This window comes from Enhydra lutris, unplaced genomic scaffold, assembly GCF_002288905.1.
Source record: "Enhydra lutris kenyoni isolate GAN:26980312 unplaced genomic scaffold, ASM228890v2 scaffoldscaffold1, whole genome shotgun sequence".
Taxonomy (NCBI): domain Eukaryota; kingdom Metazoa; phylum Chordata; class Mammalia; order Carnivora; family Mustelidae; genus Enhydra; species Enhydra lutris.
In genome coordinates, this window is record NW_019154085.1 from 16655702 (window position 1) to 16677217 (window position 21516).

Below are 21516 nucleotides of genomic sequence, written 5' to 3' on the forward strand. Positions count from 1 at the left end.
AGTCCACCAACTTACAGATGCCTTGTTGGCACGTGAGCTGGGATGCCCTTAAGCTCTTCAGGTATCAGTCACTCTAGAATGAATAGGACCAGTATTGATGACAAGCTAGCCTTTTGGTTTTGCTCAGGAGAATCATTAACCATTTTTAGGTAAATCTCTACTCTTACCAGACAATTTAGAACCTATACCTTTGTGATGTTTGGTATGGGATTTATGTTTTTTTTTCCTCTGCCCACTGAGGTATCATGTGGGTGATTTTTCTGAGCTTTGGTTTTCATCTCTATAACTGCCTATCTTTCTAAAATGTCTAAGTCTTGGGGTACCTGGTAGCTCAGTCTGTTAAACGTCTGTCTTCAGCTCAGGTCATGATCCCAGGGTCCTGGGATCGAGCCCTGCATTGGGCTCCTTGCTCAGTGGGGAGCCTGCTTCTCCCTCTGCCTCTGCCATTCCCCTCCCACTTGTGCTTTCTGGTGTGCACTCTCTCTCTCTCTCGCTCTCCGCAAATAAATAAAAATAATTTTTTTTTTAAAAAGATGTCTTTCAAAATCTCCCAAACAGAATTTTATGTACAACACATCATCTGTCATTTAAGCTAATTCCAGCCCAAACACATCTTCCAAATGTAGGAAAAACTCCATCCAGGGATATGTGTGTGTGTGTGTGTGTGTGAGTGAGAGAGAGAGAGAGAGAAATTATAATAAAGAGGTGGAAACTGACACAGGTAACTTGAATTGGCCTTTATATCTTACGTGGTCATTAATGTACCCATTTGATCCTTTTAAGTAGCCGCCGCCTCTTTGAGAACTCTTTTCCCCAAAATGAAGCAGGTGGTCCTCCTCTGGTTCCCCTTATTTACATTTATAAGGACATTGGACAAGCAGCTGTGTACCCCCTTCAGTTCTTGTTTTGCCTTCATTCGAATGGTGATGCTTGAGCAGTGGGAGATGCGGCATCATCTATAGACATCCAGGAACTGACTCTTGTGCTGGTTGGCACAAGGCCTGGAGAACCTGATGAGTTTAGGCGTCTCTGTAAAGGGAAGTGCAGTGAGTGATTCTGTCCCGAGTGTCACATAAGCCCTGGGCATTCATGAACAGGGCTCCAGAAAGAATTCAGACTTTCCTGTTGGCAAGCCCCTGTCGTCAAGGACAGAGTCACCAGCAGCTACACACTTGATCAGCAGCTCTTCTGCTGGGAGGGATGCTGCTTCTCTTTGGTGTTCTGTGGCTTCCATTAAGTTTCTGTGCATCTGCTTAAATAAAATGGGACTCATCCAGTCTACGGTGTGCGTGTTCGTTGGTGTGGGTTCAATAATCCATAGCTAACCCCACTGGCACAGTGCGCTGATGTCTACCTGTGTGCAAATTGTTCCTCGTCCTCGCATCCTCTTTTAAAAGAAAGCCTAAGCAAGCACCATGACGATTCATCTTAATATCAGTCGCCCCTTGTATAGCTCCTGATACACAGTGAGGCCTCAAATAGTTAACCATGTGGAAAAACATAATGCAGTTGTGTAAGATTTTATGCTGTAAGGTACATAACATTTCTTATTTTATTTGAGCTTTGCTGCCAGTAGCTTTTAAACTCTAATTCCAAGGAATACTCCTGTTCTCTTGAGCTGAACTGAGGACTTTTGCCTCTAAAATCTAATAAGAGTCCTTTCTTAATTAACTAAAAAATACCAATGAATAATGGGTTATTTTTTTCCATTTTCAGTTCCCTTCCCATACCATCATTCTTTTTTCTTAAAAGCTTTGATTTCTATAGTAAGTCTATACCTGGTTCAGCACAGGATTATGCTTTACTAGTTTAACTTACATATTATTTCTTTTTATAAATTTTATTTACTTATTAGAAAGAGAGAGAGAGTGAAAGAGAGCACAGGTAGGTGGGAGGAGCAGAGGGAGAAGGAGAAGACAACTCCCCACTGAGCAGGAAGCCCAACATGGGACTTGATCATGGGACTCCATCCCAGGACCCTGGGATCATGACATGAGCCAAAGGCAGATGCTTATGGACTGAGTCACCCAAGTGCCCTAATTTACATATTATTTCAGGAAAATTAGGTGTTCAGCTTTTGAGCTGGTGACACTGTTCACAACAAGAGCCAAGGGCTATTAAGTTCATTTTATTGGGGGGTGCAGGATTTCCTGCATGAAAACTGCAGACTACACAGTTCCATGTCCCATGCCTGCCTTCTTTTATTTCAGCCTTCTATCAACATGATGATTTTTTTTTTTTTATCACCAGGTTTTAAATGATGAGAATGTGTCACCAAGCCACCCAGCGTCACAGAGACAGGAGAGGTGAATCTCGGTTTTCATGACTCCAAAATCCACGGTCCTCTTTACTGTATGGACACATGATAGTTCTTAGAGTCAAGTCTAATCTCACTGTTAGGTTATAAGCTCCTTCACTGCAGAGGTCATGTGTTATTTACTTTTTCCCTCCCACAGAAAATTTTCTAAAACTGGATGTGGTTGTCTTCCTTTTGTTTCAGTTAGCGGTGCTTGCAAGGTGGGCCTTCTACTCTATTACATATATGTAAGGATTTCCCCCAAATTGTCTCCAGTACTTGGAATTACTTGTCTTCTGTTCTATATTAGGATGCATCTGTCTGTCCTTTAAGTTGTAACTCAGTCTCTTCTTGGCAGGCACCTTCAAATGAGGCTTGGCAATTTAAAAAAAAAAAAAAATACAAGTATCAAATAAATTTTAAATTGCCAAAGGAATGGTTGTTTAAAACTCTCTGAGATAGCAGCTCATATTTAAATATGCTTATTATTAATTCCAGTGTGAAATGATTTATGCTTATTATTAACACATTAAGACAGCCAAAGGAAAATTAGAAGGTGACTCAACAGGAGACATTCAAGTGTGGAATCCCAAAAAAGTAGAGAAGAACAAAACTTATTCCAGATGAGTTGGGAGTATGTTTAAGGTCTAGTCACCTTCCTTTGTTTTTTTGTTAATGATCCAAATAGTGGGTACACTGGTACACAACTGAACTGTGTTGTCCCAGGAAACACCCTGTAATATTATGGCCTATTGATTGAATGCACAAACTCAAATTCATATTGTCATAGAATTATGTCTTAAATATTTAAACATTTTATTATTAAAACAGCAGATATTGATGATAAGTAAAGAGTCATAACCATGTCCTTAGAGTTGCAAGAAAATTATCTAGGGTGGCTTTAAGAAGAATATATTTATTATCCAGGAAAAGTAACAAGACTGTCTCTCTCTCTCTCTCTCTCTCTCACACACACACACACACACAGACACACACACGTATATTCTGTATATATTCATATATGTGTGTATGACTTGGCTGAAAAAACAGTACAGTTGTCAATCACTAAGATTTCCATTTCTGTGCCTCTAAATCAACCTATTTTTGGACCTTGGTGTTCCATGCTGGTTTTACTTGCTTTTCATTTGTTTTTAGATCACTGGCATGCAATGGCCTGCTCTGGCTTAAATGTTCAGAAACTAACTGGAGTTTCATAGAGTTTTCTCCAATCTCCTCTTAATTTTTAGGATAATAGATTGCTTCTGAGGATATCACCTTTAGACAGATTTGTTCACTTTATATTAACGGTAATTCAGATCACCTGAATCAGGGGAAATATTGGTACAGGACTGAGACCCTATTGCCTTGAGATATTTATGATATTTTCACTCCTACTTATTTTCATTTAATGTCTCATTCAAGAGAGTTGGCAACCATACAACTGTTGCTATGTCACTTGCTTAAGAAATTTTTACATGGAAATGGAGGAATTAGGGAATAACATAGTGAAATGTTTATTAATAAAAAAGAAATAATAGGCTGTAAACTTGGGCTTTATAACACCTTTTGGTTAGTATTTCATCCTCCGTAGATCTTAATTTCCTATTATAAAAGAAGTTATTTTTTAAAAAACAACAAGGATAAAAAGAGTCTGAACAAAGTTGGAAGGTATTAGCATCTATATTTTGTACAAAGAATAAAAATGTTGGAGATCAGATTTGTAAATAACTTCAAAATGGATTCACTTTTTTAACTGTACCATATAAAATGAAATATGAAAAAATGTTCTTTTAAGCAGCAATAGCTCAAGAGAGTTGGAGAAGATTTTGCAGAATATTGATAAATGGAGAATTGCATTTCTCCTGCTTTCCATTTTCCCCCCCAAAGTTTGTGAATAAAAAGTTAATTTTTATAAGAGAGCAATTTTTAGACCACAAAAGGACTTTTTTGAGAGTTTCCTCTACAATGGCCAATTTTGTATGAAACAAATTATTTTAGGCCTAATTGCAGGCAGACTAGTTAGGCCGCTAGCTCTGTTAAGGTTGAATTTCACTTGAACTTTCTAATAGTATGATCTTTTCTCAGAATTTAATAACTAGCTCAAATATTTAATAGTGGAAGCTTTTTCATTAAATTAAAAAGAAATCAAGATATTATTTTAGAAGAACTAACTTATTTTCCTTACCAGTTTTATCGACTTCAGGAGAAAAGGAAGAGAATGGAACCAATCTCTTTCTATACTTAAATAGACATTAATGCTCTAACCCCAGCAAATAATATATTTCAATGTATATCGTCATTCAAAAGATTTGGGAAGCACCAAATGGCAGCAGTAACTGTACTTCTAGCTCTACTGAAAAGCAAATTGCACTGACTATGTGAACCTCTTCACTCGTCTGCGGGATAATCCTTCTTTTTAATACTCAGATACATTCTCTAGATCTGTTTCAGTTGCACACTGCCAACCTCTGCATTGCCTAAAGGTTTTGGTTAAGTATAAAGACTTGTTTTGAAATGCAAGTGGGGAAAGAGGAGAATTGCAAGATTTTGTTTCCATGTGTCAGTCTGTAAATAGATGACAAAAGATCATTAAATGGATTAATTTACAAGCATCCTTAGAAAGAGAATGTTTTTACATAAAAGCATGTTGTAAACCTTTTTAATTAAATTGCATTGTACCCTGCACTCTCTCCTCCCCAGGGTTCTGCTGACCTCTCACCTCTTACTTTGTCCTACAGGCACTCCACTGCTGGTGAGGAGAAGCAGTGACCCAGCTCCAGGCCCACCTGCTGATGCCCAGCCCAGGGCTTCACACCCCAGTGGCCAGAGTCTGAAACCTGTTATTCTAGTAGGTATCCTACCGTTTGCCTTTCTAATGAAAGATCAAAGTGCCTTACCCATAGACTAACTGGGACTTTGCAGTCTTAAGTGAGCTGATCATTGGAGAGCATTTGGCAGGACATACAGTGTTAGTAATAGCTCCTATGAGCTATCTCTGGGATATTCTAGTAATTTATACAGCACTGATTAGTGCTTTACACTGCATCATTTAAACTTCCACATCAAGGTGGGTACCAATTTTGGCCTCCATTTTACTGATAATGCCATTGAGGCAGAGGGAGGTTTAGTAATTTTTCTAAGGTCACAACTAGTAAAGGACAGTAAAGAATTGAACCCAGTTGATTTGGCTGCAAAGTTCATGCTGTTCGCCAGTGCGCCGCACTGTTGAATTTCCTCCATCCTCCTGCTTTGAACGCCCAAGGATATCATTTTATGTATTTTCATTGTGTTAATGCAGGGCTTTTTGAAGTCCCACCATGGAGAGTGGTCATAGAGTTTCAAGATACCAATATCATGTATGTTGTGGTGCCAGTACTGGGTTTCTAGAACTCAACAGCCAAATTAAAGAAAAATAAAATTATATATCAGAAGTGCTTGTAACAAGACTCACTTCTAACTGATGGGTTAAATGGAGAATGAATCCTGAAGAGCTGGTGTCCGCCTTTCATATAATGTGGTACTGTAGGATCTTTCTGATAAATCCCGAGTACTTGGAAGAGTTGTGACTGTGGTCCAACCTTGGAAGTTGCCTGAGAGATTTTGGTTAATGGGTATATATTTGTGCAATAGGTGATCTTCAGTAATGGAGCCATTTTAAAAAGTTTCCTAAAAACCAGTCTCTTTCCCATTTTAAGTCTCACTGTCTATAGTGCCCTAAGGAGAAAAGCAATATTTTAGACTTACATAAGGATGCTGAATGAACTAACCAGATTCTCACCAGTTTGGCATAAAATGTTCTCAAGAACATGTGCCAGTGTGTGAGTTCGGAGTCCCTATAGCAAAACACTGAGTATTTACTCATAAGATTGTGGCAGTGTTTTGGCATATTTCTTTCTGTAAACAAGGAAGCAAGTGTCCTCAAAGTGTTTTATTTTTTTTTTTTAAAGATTTTATTTATTTATTTGACAGACAGAGATCACAAGTAGGCAGAGAGAGAGAGAGGGATAGGAGGCTCCCTGCTGAGCAGAGAACCCGATGTAGGGCTCGATCCCGGGACCCTGGGATCATGACCTGAGCCGAAAGCAGAGGCTTTAACCCACTGAGCCACGCAGGCGCCCTCTCAAAGTGTTTTAGATGTAAAGTTTTCCCACTGTCCTTTTAAGGAAACATATTTAATGGAACATTACTTTAATAAAAATCAGGTGTATGTGTTCCACTCTATTGGTGAGTTTAAACAGAACCAGTATTTAGCACACTGATTGAGACTGTGTTAAACCCAAGTATACTGGATTGGAGGAAGAGAAGCTGTATAAATGAGAAAAGTTGTAGTTTACTGCTCATTTTTTCAATGTAGGTATACCCCAAGTCAGAGTATATCTGATTGTGTTACCATCATTTACATGCAGAGAATCACCCGTATTTAGTTCAATGTTTTTATCACTTACGTTCTGTGTTTAGACCAATCGAAAATATTCAATACTGCTTTCCTTACAGGAAACGAGGACTGGTATGTTTCTGATAGATTCCATATTCTTACCAAACTAGGATACCATTGAGTTCTAAGTTGAGGTATTTGGTGAGGGAGTATATTACTACTAGCAAAGATGCAAATCCTAATTCAAGAAGAAAGGCTGGCACCCCAAATCCTTTTACCTAACCGTATGCAAGTTCCCAAGCAGTGGCTGAGTCTGTATGTATCAACAGTAAAAAGGAAATCACATTTCTTCCTTTCCTCAATGTTCTCTGTGGCTGATGAAATGCAGATCTGAGGCCCAAAGAACAGAGTCTGGTCCTTGCTTGCCACAGAATACTGGCACATCCTAGACTTCTCTTCCTTTGGTTGTAAAATAATGTCCAAGCAAACTTGAAGCCTTAACAGCCCAAGGTGCAGACATTGTGCCTTATTTGTCTATCTCTAATGCCAAGCACACGGAGGGTACATGCTATATATGTGTTGGACTCAGGAATATAGGCCCATATTAGTCTACGGAGAGTTTTAAGTTCTCAGAAGTTTACCCACCTGTTCTAATTTGGCCATTCTCTCTGTTACCCAAAAGATCTACCAGGTAAAGATTTATCTGCTCCAAAGTCTGGTTCATCTCAAGCAAAAGAGGCAAATCATTTAACTGCCATACTGTGAAAAGCAGGCTAAGTTAGTAAAGGAAGACGTTCAGTTGAGTCTGTTTTTACCCAGAAGAAAAATGTGTGTGTGTGTGTGTGTGTGTGTGTGTGTGTGTGTGTATGTATTATGCTTCTGTTCATTTATTCCTATGTATCCTAACTCAAGGACCTGTCATAGGACCTGCTTGTCCAATACTATATCCACTGGCCACGTGTGGTTATTGAGCACTAAAAATGTGATTCGAGTGTAACACACATAATGCATTTTATTTTTTTTTCATAATGCATTTTAAAGATTGAGATATAAAAAAAGAGTAATATGGAAGACCACATTAATAATTTTTATATTGACTACGCATTGAAATGACACGATGGTATATTAGGTAGAGTAAAATATACTATCAAAAATTGGGGCGCCTGGGTGGCTCAGTGGGTTAAAGCCTCTGCCTTTGGCTCAGGTCATGATCCCAGGGTCCTGGGATCGAGCACCGCATCGGGCTCTCTGCGAAACAGGGAGCCTGCTTCCCCCCTCTCTCTCTGTCTGCCTCTCTGCCTACTTGTGATCTCTGTCTGTCAAATAAATAAAATCTTTAAAAAAAAATTATTTTCACCTGTTTCTTTTTAAAGCATGGCTACTAGCAAGTTTAAAATTAGATCTATGGTTCACATTCTACTTCCATTGGACAGAAGAGCTCTAGACAGAAGTAAAATTGGATCTAGCATTAATGAAATGGTTTGAGACCCTTGGGAGAAGGTCTTTGAGTCGCCCATCATCTCTGTGGTAACAGTATGATTAGATTTGCCTGGGGCAGTCCTAGTTTGTGCCTGTTGTCCTGGCATAATTATTAATAGTGTCCCCACCAACTCCCAGAGGTGTCCATGTACGGATGATGAATTATGTGGCACCCTACATATAGCCCCATAGTCACTTTCATTGTTTGCTCAGTGATAAGAGGAACGGCCTTTCAAGGAAACCATGGGAACACAACCACAACTCTCACAAGGGAGCACACTGCAGAGAAGGGTTGTGTGGCCAGTCCCCGAGCCCAGGGACTGCAGAATTGGAGACTGCAGATTCTTCCCCATCTCTCAGATTCCATAGTCCCATTTGGTACTTGCTCTATAAACTCACCATATTTGATGTCTATGAATTAATAAGTGATGATGAATATGGGATGTGTGTGATAATTCAGCCGTGGTACAAGTAACATGAACAATAATTGCTTAAAAAGCTCTGTTCAATGACATTGCATTCCAATATCCAAAGGAAGAAAAACAATCAAAATTTCCAGCTCTTAAACAGAGTGTTCACATGTAAGTAATTCACAGATGGCAAAGCCCCAAGTGGGTTATGTTCAGTCGTTCCTAAGAAATGAAACTTGCTTATAACCCACAGCTTAAAAAGCTGTAAGGATGAATATTTGACACATTTGATTATGTTGAAATATTGCCTTTAAAACCACAGTTGATGACTGTTATTTTTACTTGCACTTCATTAGGCTTATTATAGCAGGAAGAACTTTCTTTGATGCCCAGAGATGCATGTTTGTGAAAAGCTGGAGAAGTTGCACTTGTTTTCTGGCTGGTTAAATTATTACAAATTGGTTATTTAAGATGTACACCCTCAGACAAGGTGAAGTTTTAAAAAGCGTTTAAATTAGGAAAATCAAATTCTGTACAAGTCTCGAATTCTGTGTACTGAAAAGCCACCAAACCTCACTCTTTGTTACTTAGGGTACCACTGGCTAAACAGCATGGAAATTTATTTTCTTTCTTCCTCTTTTCATAAACCCGCAGAATAGCATAATTATTAATGTGCAAATTGTAATGACTATTTATCTTTCAAGGCAATAGATAATCCAATCCTACTGACTGCTTTTGAATTAAAGAAAGAGAATCCTGGGGGCAAGATGTAATAGTGGGAGTCTGCTTATGGGATGTCTTACCTCCCTTGCCTTGATTGTAACCTGGTGTTTTTGGCTTAAGGGCATGCCATAAAACCAGGTTCTTGAAATTGATGTTCCCGAATTTGTGGGTGGAAGAGAACTGTAAACCAGATGTGATTTTTTTCTTAATATCCGGTTAACTACTATGGTTGTTTTGTGTTTTAATGACTGTTTATAGTTTCACATTTAACCCCTGAAGCAAAATGATCCTGCAGGGTGAGTAAATTAAAAAGTGGATTCCTGAAAATTATAATGCTGTGGTTGCTCTTGGATAGTAAATGACTTTGTTTGTTCTAAAACCGTTACTTCTCCTGCATCACCAAAATAAATTAAGAAAATATTGGTCCGTCTTTTAAAGAGTTCATATCCACAACATATACATTTTCTTTTTTAAAAATAGCATGGCAATACTGGGGTTATTAAGTCGGGAGTTCATGGATGAGTTTCAGAGGGTCTGTTAACCCTGAGGTGTTATGCTGTGGACCATTGCAAAGGCATGCATTTCTTTTTCTTTTTCTTTTTTTTTTTTTTTTGAGATTTTTTTTTTTTTTAATTTATTTATTTGACAGACAGAGATCACAGAGATCACAAGTAGGCAGAGAGGCAGGCAGAGAGAGAGAGGGGGGGAAGCAGGCTCCCTGCTGAGCAGAGAGTCTGATTAGGGGCCTGATCCCAGGACTCTGAGATCATGACCTGAGCCAAAGGCAGAGGTTTAACCCACTGAGTTACCTAGGCGCCCCACGGGCATCCATTTCTTGTGAAGGAGACTCTCTTCCTTTTTTTTTTTTTTTTTTTTTAATTTGAGACTCTCTCAAATCTTATCAAATTTTAAAAGGGAAAAAAAATGATCAAGAACTGCTTGTTTGCAGGTTTAGGATGAAACAACATGAGAAAGCCATCAATTCTCAGAATTTGGTGAAGGATAGAGATTAAGAAGTGTGGTGGGAATTTACACCACCCCCCAAATATTAAATAATTAAGTCTGTTTCATCTTATTATCACGTGGCCTATCCAACATCTAGGATATAAATTTCAGATGTAAGGATAAATAGAAGTTTTTGAATTGCTGCATTGAGAGGTCAGCAACCTGATCCCAGCAAGAGTAGGGTTGGAGGTAAAGGGAAGACACCCTGGGGAGAAGTGTTTCCCGTGGTCTTGCATGTTAAGGGAGATAAGATGGTTCTTTGTAGTTTTTCCTATTTTATCAGCAAAAATAGTCGCAGGTAGCTTCAAGTGGAAGGAAGTATTTCCAATGAATAGGGACATTCTCTTTGTGTTTTGCAAATAATGTGATGGAGCGTTGATTTGAGAAATTTTCCTCTGTGTGTCGCATATATTGAAATCATCATCATTGTTGATCTTGGCTTAAACATTTTCATTTCCATGAAAGAAATCATTGAAATATTACAGAGAAATTTAAGTAGCATTGCTTTTAGGGTTAAAATCATCAAATTGTCACTGAGAGATGTGAGAGGACTTTCGGTGGTGGGTCACTGACTGTCAAAACCCCACACAGAAACTTAACAAAAATTTTGAATAACCAAATCATGTTTTTCTTTCCACTAGATACCCAATTAAGTAGCTATAGAAACATTGAAATAAATTAATTTTTGTAGACGGTGATGTAGATGAGAAGGAAGGCTCTATTCGTTGTCTCCCAATGAGGAAAGATGGACACCAATGAGCAAAAGGGAGGGAGAAATAACATGTAATATGTAATTGTGTTATTTAGAGATACTGAAGCCTACAAAAGGTTTTTCTTTTTTTTCCCCCTTTCTGACACAGTGATTTAATAATAGTCCTGGTGTTTGTAATTCCAGCTGTTCACACTGTGTGCTGATAAGACCAAAGCTTGGAGACACATTGCAACGATGGTTTTCATATGGCTTTGTTTTCAAGAGATAAAGCTGCCATCCAGTATTTCAAGGGGCCAAATGTTTACTTAGTTTGGCAAGTTTAGGCAGCTTAATTTCTGAAGCAATTATGTTTATAAGACTTGAGTTCCAGGTGGGGAAAATCCAGAAACCTAATTTCTTCTGCAACAGAATTTTTCACCAAATCTTACAGAAGTTGGTAAAACAAATTTGGGTTTTCTGAATGTCTGTACCATGACTAATAAAGGAACCTAGGAAATGTGACTCCTGTTTGGGTGTGTGTTCCCTGATCATTCTTCTTGGGTCTAGTCCAGAACTGGAAGTCTAAGAGAAGGACCACTATTCAGAGGTTAGTTTCAGAAATTTAAAAAAAAAAAAAAATCGTGATGTGTCCTCTTTTGCTGTTTAAATTGTTCTGCACGTGATGAAAATTGAATGGAATGCCTGGGTAGCGCAGTTAAGTGCTCAGCTCTTGATTTCAGCTCAGGTCATTATCTCAGGGTTGTGAGATCAGCTCTGCTTCGGGCTCTGTGTTCAGCATAGAGTCTGCTCGAGATTCTCTCCCTCTGCCCCTCCTCCTGCTTGGGCACTCTCTTTCTCTCTGTCAGAGGAAGGAAAGAAGGAAAGGAGGGAGGGAGGGAGGAAGGAATACTTTTAAGGAAGGAAAGAAGGAAGGGAAAAAATTGCATGAGTTTTGCTTTCGTGTCAACATAAATTGATTAATCCTTTAGATGCCCAAGACCTCTGCTCTGTGCCTTCTGGGAAACCTAAGTTATAGTGTTTGTCTTCAGGAAACTTACAGTCTGGTTATGATGACCAACTCTAAAGCCATTAAACAACCCTAGCAATGCGCAAACAAATATGAAATGATCAAATAATACATTTTAAGGATTAGAGTTTGTGTCTTTTGCCTTTAGTTTGCACGCTGCTCAGCCTCCCACGCCCCTCGAGGGAATTCCCATGCACAGAATCTCTGTTAGCTCTTATCCCACCCAAATGTAACTGTTTTTTTTTTTTTACCTTTTTTTTTCTTTTTAAATTTTATTTTTCATAAACATATAATATCTTTTTATCCCCAGGGGTACAGGTCTGTGAATCGCCAGGTTTACACACTTCACAGCACTCACCATAGCACATACCCTCCCCAATGTCCATAATCCCACCCCCCCAACCCCCCTCCCCCCATTAACCCTCAGTTTGTTTTGTGAGATTAAGAGTCACTTATGGTTTGTCTCCCTCCAAATCCCATCTTGTTTCATTTACTCTTCTCCTACCCCCTTAACCCCCCGTGTTGCATCTCCTCTCCCTCATATCAGGGAGATCATATGATAGTTGTCTTTCTCCGATTGACTTATTTCGCTAAGCATGATACCCTCTAGTTCCATCCATGTCGTCGCAAATGGCAAGATTTCATTTCTTTTGATGGCTGCATAGTATTCCATTGTGTATATATACCACATCTTCTTTATCCATTCGTCTGTTGATGGACATCTAGGTTCTTTCCATAGTTTGGCTATTGTAGACATTGCTGCTATAAACATTCGGGTGCACGTGCCCCTTCGGATCACTACGTTTGTATCTTTAGGGTAAATACCCAGCAGTGCAATTGCTGGGTCATAGGGTAGTTCTATTTTCAACATTTTGAGGAACCTCCATGCTGTTTTCCAGAGTGGTTGCACCAGCTTGCATTCCCACCAACAGTGTAGGAGGGTTCCCCTTTCTCCGCATCCTCGCCAGCATCTGTCATTTCCTGACTTGTTAATTTTAGCCATTCTGACTGGTGTGAGGTGGTATCTCATTGTGGTTTTGATTTGTATTTCCCTGATGCCGAGTGATGTGGAGCACTTTTTCATGTGTCTGTTGGCCATCTGGATGTCTTCTTTGCAGAAATGTCTGTTCATGTCCTCTGCCCATTTCTTGATTGGATTATTTGTTCTTTGGGTGTTGAGTTTGCTAAGTTCTTTATAGATTTTGGACACTAGCCCTTTATCTGATATGTCATTTGCAAATATCTTCTCCCATTCTGTCAGTTGTCTTTTGGTTTTGTTAACTGTTTCCTTTGCTGTGCAAAAGCTTTTGATCTTGATGAAATCCCAATAGTTCATTTTTGCCCTTGCTTCCCTTGCCTTTGGCGATGTTCCTAGGAAGATGTTGCTGCGGCTGAGGTCGAAGAGGTTGCTGCCTGTGTTCTCCTCAAGGATTTTGATGGATTCCTTTCTCACATTGAGATCCTTCATCCATTTTGAGTCTATTTTCGTGTGTGGTGTAAGGAAATGATCCAATTTCATTTTTCTGCCTGTGGCTGTCCAATTTTCCCAACACCATTTGTTGAAGAGGCTGTCTTTTTTCCATTGGATATTCTTTCCTGCTTTGTCGAAGATTAGTTGACCATAGAGTTGAGGGTCTATTTTTGGGCTCTCTATTCTGTTCCATTGATCTATGTGTCTGTTTTTGTGCCAGTACCATGCTGTCTCGATGATGACAGCTTTGTAATAGAGCTTGAAGTCCGGAATTGTGATGCCACCAACTTTGGCTTTCTTTTTCAATATTGCTTTGGCTATTCCATATAAATTTTAGGATTATTTGTTCCATTTCTTTGAAAAAAATGGATGGTACTTTGATAGGAATTGCATTAAATGTGTAGATTGCTTTAGGTAGCATAGACATTTTCACAATATTTATTCTTCCAATCCAGGAGCATGGAACATTTTTCCATTTCTTTGTGTCTTCCTCAATTTCTTTCATGAGTACTTTATAGTTTTCTGTGTATAGATTCTTAGTCTCTTTGGTTAGATTTATTCCTAGGTATCTTATAGTTTTGGGTGCAATTGTAAATGGGATGGACTCCTTAATTTCTCTTTCTTCTGTCTTGTTGTTGGTGTAGAGAAATGCAACTGATTTCTGGGCATTGATTTTATATCCTGACACTTTACTGAATTCCTGTACAAGTTCTAGCAGTTTTGCAGTGGAGTCTTTTGGGTTTTCCACATATAGTATCATATCATCTGCAAAGAGTGATAGTTTGACTTCTTCTTTGCCGATTTGGATGCCTTTAATTTCCTTTTGTTGTCTGATTGCTGAGGCTAGGACTTCTAGTACTATGTTGAATAGCAGTGGTGATAATGGACATCCCTGCCGTGTTCCTGACCTTAGCGGAAAAGCTTTCAGTTTTTCTCCATTGAGAATGATATTTGCGGTGGGTTTTTCATAGATGGCTTTGATAATATTGAGGTATGTGCCCTCTATCCCTACACTTTGAAGAGTTTTGATCAGGAAGGGATGCTGTACTTTGTCAAATGCTTTTTCAGCATCTAAGGAGAGTATCATATGGTTCTTGTTCTTTCTTTTATTAATGTGTTGTATCACATTGATTGATTTGCGGATGTTGAACCAACCTTGCAGCCCTGGAATAAATCCCACTTGGTCGTGGTGAATAATCCTTTTAATGTACTGTTGAATCCTATTGGCTAGTATTTTGGTGAGAATTTTTGCATCTGTGTTCATCAAGGATATTGGTCTGTAGTTCTCTTTTTTGATGGGATCCTTGTCTGGTTTTGGGATCAAGGTGATGCTGGCCTCATAAAATGAGTTTGGAAGTTTTCCTTCCATTTCTATTTTTTGGAACAGTTTCAGGAGAATAGGAATTAGTTCTTCTTTAAATGTTTGGTAGAATTCCCCCGGGAAGCCATCTGGCCCTGGGCTTTTGTTTGTTTGGAGATTTTTGATGACTGTTTCAATCTCCTTACTGGTTATGGGTCTGTTCAGGCTTTCTATTTCTTCCTGGTTCAGTTGTGGTAGTTTATATGTCTCTAGGAATGCATCCATTTCTTCCAGATTGTCAAATTTGTTGGCGTAGAGTTGCTCATAGTATGTTCTTATAATTGTCTGTATTTCTTTGGTGTTCGTTGTGATCTCTCCTCTTTCATTCATGATTTTATTTATTTGGGTCCTTTCTCTTTTCTTTTTGATAAGTCTGGCCAGGGGTTTATCGATCTTATTAATTCTTTCAAAGAACCAGCTCCTAGTTTCGTTGATTTTTTCTATTGTTTTTTTGGTTTCTATTTCATTGATTTCTGCTCTGATCTTTATGATTTCTCTTCTCCTGCTGGGTTTAGGGTTTCTTTCTTGTTCTTTCTCTAGCTCTTTTAGGTGTAGGGTTAGGTTGTGTACCTGAGACCTTTCTTGTTTCCTGAGAAGGGCTTGTACCGCTATATATTTTCCTCTCAGGACTGCCTTTGTCGTGTCCCACAGATTTTGAACCGTTGTGTTTTCATTATCATTTGTTTCCATGAATTTTTTCAACTCTTCTTCAATTTCCTGGTTGACTCATTCATTCTTTAGAAGGATGCTGTTTAGTCTCCATGTAATTGGGTTCTTTCCAAATTTCCTCTTGTGATTGAGTTCTAGCTTCAGAGCATTGTGGTCTGAAAATATGCAGGGAATGATTCCAATCTTTTGATAACGGTTGAGACCTGATTTAGGACCGAGAATATGATCTATTCTGGAGAATGTTCCATGTGCACTAGAGAAGAATGTGTATTCTGTTGCTTTGGGATGAAATGTTCTGAATAGATCTGTGATGTCCATCTGGTCCAGTGTGTCATTTAAGGCCTTGATTTCCTTGTTGATCTTTTGCTTGGATGATCTGTCCATTTCAGTGAGGGGAGTGTTAAAGTCCCCTACTATTATTGTATTATTGTCGATGTGTTTCTTTGATTTTGTTATTAATTGGTTTATATAGTTGGCTGCTCCCATGTTAGGGGCATAGATATTTAAAATTGTTAGATCTTCTTGTTGGACAGTTCCTTTGAGTATGATATAGTGTCCTTCCTCATCTCTTATTATAGTCTTTGGCTTAAAATCTAATTGATCTGATATAAGGATTGCCACTCCTGCTTTTTTCTGATGTCCATTAGCATGGTAAATTCTTTTCCACCCCCTCACTTTAAATCTGGAGGTGTCTTCAGGTTTAAGATGAGTTTCTTGTAGGCAACATATAGATGGGTTTTGTTTTTTTATCCATTCTGATACCCTGTGTCTTTTGATTGGGGCATTTAGCCCATTAACATTCAGGGTAAGTATTGAGAGATATGAATTTAGTGCCATTGTATTGCCTGTAAGGTGACTGTTATTGTATATTGTCTCTGTTCCTTTCTGATCTACTACTTTTAGGGTCTCTCTTTGCTTAGAGGACCCCTTTCAATATTTCCTGTAGAGCTGGTTTGGTATTTGCAAATTCTTTCAGTTTTTGTTTGTCCTGGAAGCTTTTAATCTCTCCTTCTATTTTCAATGATAGCCTAGCTGGATATAGTATTATTGGCTGCATGTTTTTCTCGTTTAGTGCTCTGAATATATCATGCCAGCTCTTTCTGGCCTGCCAGGTCTCTGTGGATAAGTCTGCTGCCAATCTAATATTTTTACCATTGTATGTTACCGACTTCTTTTCCCGGGCTGCTTTCAGGATCTTCTCTTTGTCACTAAGACTTGTAAATTTTACTATTAGGTGACGGGGTGGACCTATTCTTATTGATTTTGAGGGGGGTTCTCTGAATCTCCTGGATTTTGATGCTTGTTCCCTTTGCCATATTGGGGAAATTCTCTCCAATAATTCTCTCCAATATACCTTCTGCTCCCCTCTCTGTTTCCTCTTCTTCTGGAATCCCAATTATTCTAATGTTGTTTCGTCTTATGGTGTCACTTATCTCTCGAATTCTCCCCTCGTGGTCCAGTAGCTGTTTGTCCCTCTTTTGCTCAGCTTCTTTATTCTCTGTCATTTGGTCTTCTATATCACTAATTCTTTCTTCTGCCTCATTTATCCTAGCAGTGAGAGCCTCCATTTTTGATTGCACCTCATTAATAGCTTTTTTGATTTCAACTTGGTTAGATTTTTAGTTCTTTTATTTCTCCAGAAAGGGCTTTTATATCTCCCGAGAGGGTTTCTCTAATATCTTCCATGCCTTTTTCAAGCCCGGCTAGAACCTTGAGAATCGTCATTCTGAACTCTAGATCTGACATATTACCAATGTCTGTATTGATTAGGTCCCTAGCCTTTGGTACTGCCTCTTGTTCTTTTTTTTGTGGTGAATTTTTCTGCCTTGTCATTTTGTCCGGATAAGAGCAGATGAAGGAGCAAGTAAAATACTAAAAGGGTGGCAACAACCCCAGGAAAATATGCTTTAGCCAAATCAGAAGAGATCCCAAATTGTGAGGGGGAGAAAGGGGATAAAAAGAGGTTCAGAAAGAAGAAAAAAAAAAAAAAAAAAAAAAAAAACAAAAAAAAAAAAAAAAAAAAAAAAAAAAAAAAATATAAAAAGGAAAAAAAAATATATATATATATATATTAGATAAACTAGTTAAAAAACGTTAAAAAAGAAAAGGGTAAAAGTTAAAAAAATTTAGCAGAAGAAGAAAAATAAATTGAAAAAAAAAATTAAATTAACTGCAAGGCTAAAGAATCATGGGGAGAAAGCCATGAGTTCCATGCTTTGCTTTCTCCTCCTTTGGAATTACGCTGCTCTCCTTGGTATTGAACCTGCGCTCCTTGGTAGGTGAACTTGGTCCTGGCTGGGCTTCTCGTTGATCTTCTGGGGGAGGGGCCTGTTGTAGTGATTCTCAAGTGTCTTTGCCCCGGGCGGAGTTGCACCGCCCTTACCAGGGGCCGGGCTGAGTAATCCGCTTGGGTTTGCTTTCGGGAGCTTTAGTTCCCTGAGCGCTTTCCATAGAGTTCCGGAGGGCGGGAATGAAGATGGCGGCCTCCCGGTTTCCGGCCCGGAGGAGCCGAGAGCCCGGGCCCCACTCCTCAGTGCGCCCTCAGAGAACAGCGCCGATTTACTCCCGTCACCCTGCCTCCGGCCGCGCTCCAAGCTGACCGAGCCTGCGACCTGTTCAAGGTAACCCCGAGCTTAGAGCTCACTCCTCGGCTCTGTCTCTGTAGCCGGCTTCCCTGTTCTAATACCTGTAAGCTCTGCGACACTCAGACACCCCTGATCCTTCTGTGACCCTGCGGGACCTGAGGCCACACTGACCCCGCGTGGGCTTCACCCCGTTTAAGCCTCTGGAGCGATGTCCCTCAGCGGAACAGACTTTTAAAAGTCCCGATTTTGTGCTCCGTTGCTCCGCCGCTTGCCGGGAGCCGGCCCCTCCCCCCGCGGTCTATCTTCCCGTCGCTTTGGATTCACTTCTCCGCCCGTCCTACCTTTCAGAAAGTGGTTGATTTTCTGTTTCTAGAGTTGCTGTTCTTTTTCTCTTCGATCTCCCGTTGGATTTGTAGGTGTTTGCAATCTTTAGATAAGCTATCTAGCTGATCTCCCGCTACCTGAAGTAGTCTCAGCCTGCTACTTCTCCGCCATCTTGACTCCTCCCTGTAACTGTTTTTTTACATGTCTTCTACGAGATGGAGGTCCTCGGAGGCTTGAGTCAATATATTCATTTTTTTATCCAAGCCCCTGACACCTGATACATAAATCTATGACTAGACGATTAAAACTGTTACTTCTGAGATGGGCATAATGAATTCGACAACTTTTAACACATCTTGCAGAGATGTGCGTGCCTGTGAGGATATGTATCATAGACAGGAATCAGTGTATGAATTAGAATGTGAAAATTGTGAAATTACCTGTTCAACACACGGTTGTGCTCCCTAAATAGCTTGAGTGTAGAATCTTCTGCTTTAGGACAACGTGTTGCCTGTGTTGACAAGGGGAGAGAGATGTTTAAATGCAAATTCTCCACTTGGAATAAAAATGCGGGTTGACAGCGCGGGTCAGCAGTTTCAATGGTGAGAACCATTTCCTCTCTTTACACATCTAGCAGTGATTTCACAGAGAAATTGGCTCTGAGAAAGAACAGAAATTATAAGAAGACAACAAACTTTGATCTTTCTGGAGGTGAACATCATAAAGCCTAACTTTGTTTATGCCCTTGATATGTGAACAGAGAATAGAAATTAATATGCATGTAAGGGAGTCGATTATCTGAGCTCTTTGCCAGCAAAACTGTGAGTTCTAGAATCCAAAAGTTCGTGACCTTGGCAGTTACAGCTTTGTAATTTCCTAATAACTGTGTTCAAAGAATTTAGAAAATCCTTTATTAGACTGGAAATGCCTGGACAGCATCCCTCTCGTACGCCTACCGCATCTGCAGACTTCCCGTTTGAAATGTTCCTCCTATTCCATCTTCTTTAAGAGGTTCTTCTGGTTTTAAGTGGTTTGGAAGAAAATTAAAAAAAAAAAAAATCCTGGTATGTGAATTAATTCAAGAGTATGGGAACATTTACAAGGTCTTTCTTGGTAAAAACACTAATGAACATCTTGTGTTAGCAGTGTGGGCAAATGTAATTTGACAGTGTTGTTTAAAATTTGGTAAAGGTGACGTTTAAAGTAGCTTTATTCTAAAGGTCAAGATCCTGTGTTCTGATTGTAGCAATAACTTGGTGATCCTGGGTAAATTATTTAAATTGTGCATGATTTCCTCTCAAATTTCATGTAACTCAAAGGAAATAATAAATAGAAACCCTATATGAACTTCTGTTGTTCTTAGGGACTGAAACATCCAGACAACTTCAGGGTTCCAGATGTGAATTAAATTGCTGGGTATGAATTCAACTTTAAATTTCATTTTAATACCTCAGTATTTATAATTGTTCATGGAATGAGGTTGTATTTCTAACCAAAACACCAAAGTTTATTTTTATTGCTCAGGGTAGTAATATTAAGGTGTGTGTGTGTGTGTGTGTGTGTGTGCGCGCGCGCGCGTGCATTTAAAAAGGCCAAATACACACACAAAGGCAGCAGCATAAAGACATACACCCATACATATGCACACTTAAATTCTGTAGAAGAGAGCACAACTTTAAAATCTGAAGGTTCACGTACAAGTAGATCATGTTGCTTTCAAGTGAAGGCTGAAGGGTGTGGGCCATATCTATGTCTCTCTGTTCTAAGGGACCTTCCGTGTTGTGGACATCTATTCAAAAATGAAGGCATGGAAGGAAAGGGTTCATGGGGTTCATCTTGGAAAAATGCAAAATGATTGTTATTGAGAAGAAAAGATTTTTTTTTTCCTTGAGCATGATGTGATTCTTAGAAATCTATTCTGATGAGGGATTTCTTTTTTCTCACAACATAAACTCTGAAGTACAAGTTTCATTTGGGTTTTTCCTTTCAAACTTTAGTCATAGAATGACACCGTGCAGACATTTAAAAGATTTCTTTCTTTCTCAGGAGGGTGGCCCCTTTCCTAATACCTCTGTACTTGAAAATAGAATTCTGATTTAGATGAATTGCATTTTAAAAGTAGCTACTGTGTGTGTTTTACGCTTGTGGAAACATACAGCGTCCTCGTAAGCAGCATGTGAGCTTGTCACCATACAGCTTTTGATGTCTGATTAGATGATCATAGGGACATCTGGAATGAGTTAGTTTTGAAGTTACTGGTGTGAGGCGGTAGAGAATCCAAAGCCTTCTGACAGACTTGAACCAGTAAAAACATTGCTACTTTTAGCAAATCTTTTTTAAGTTGCAACTGGCTGATGATTTTCAGACTGACATTGCCCTGATGTTTTCCAAGTGACTTCCCAGCCGTCTTTCCCTACAAATCTCCCTCCTTTCTAAGCAAAGAATGGGTAAATGGCATTTGTTGGAAAAATCATAAAGAATTATTCCCCTTTAAAAGGAGAAGTCAGATTCTTATGCATCAGAAGTCAGAATGGATGGATTTGCTTCTAAAGAAGTTGTGGTGTCTCCTTTTTTGTGTGCCTTTAGTATCACTGCTGTGTTGACCACCCATGCCTTCTTAATTTTTAAATAAAATGTACTTGGCAGTCAGCTGTGTTCTATGAAGATCCAAACATCAGTAAGCATCCAAAGCATTTGATATTGCTGTAGTGTGATTGCACATAACTGGAACACCTACCAAAAGTTCACACATTTATCAGGTCAAAATGTCATTTGAGGGGAGCCTGGGTGACTCAGTTGGTTAAGCGTCTGCCTTCGGCTCAGGTCATGTTCCCAGGGTTCTGGGATCCAGCCCCACGTCTTGCTCCCTGTTCAGCAGGGAGTCTGCTTCTCTTTCTCCCCTTGCTCATTCTCTCTCTCTCTCTCCCCCCTCCCTTGCTCACTCTCTCAAATAAATATTTTTAAAATGTCATTTGAATAGTCTCATTATATGTAGTCATTGCTTAGTTAAGGGTTGTTGCATTTGTCCAGTGGGGTTTTTACTATTATGAGATGGTTCCTTATTATTTCATGAATAAAATGATTATATACCTATAAGTATA

General features: G+C 39.2%; 1 protein-coding gene across 4 annotated transcripts in view; it reads left to right on the top strand.

The window, feature by feature from the left end:
* LOC111141102 (par-3 family cell polarity regulator beta) overlaps positions 1–21516 on the top strand; it is a 1027371-nt gene that overhangs the window by 466702 nt on the left and 539153 nt on the right. For all 4 annotated transcript variants that reach the window (XM_022493436.1, XM_022493462.1, XM_022493453.1 and 1 more), the window contains exon 4: positions 5035–5144. In XM_022493436.1, the coding sequence (XP_022349144.1) occupies positions 5035–5144 (110 nt within the window). The remainder of the gene's footprint in view (positions 1–5034; positions 5145–21516) is intronic.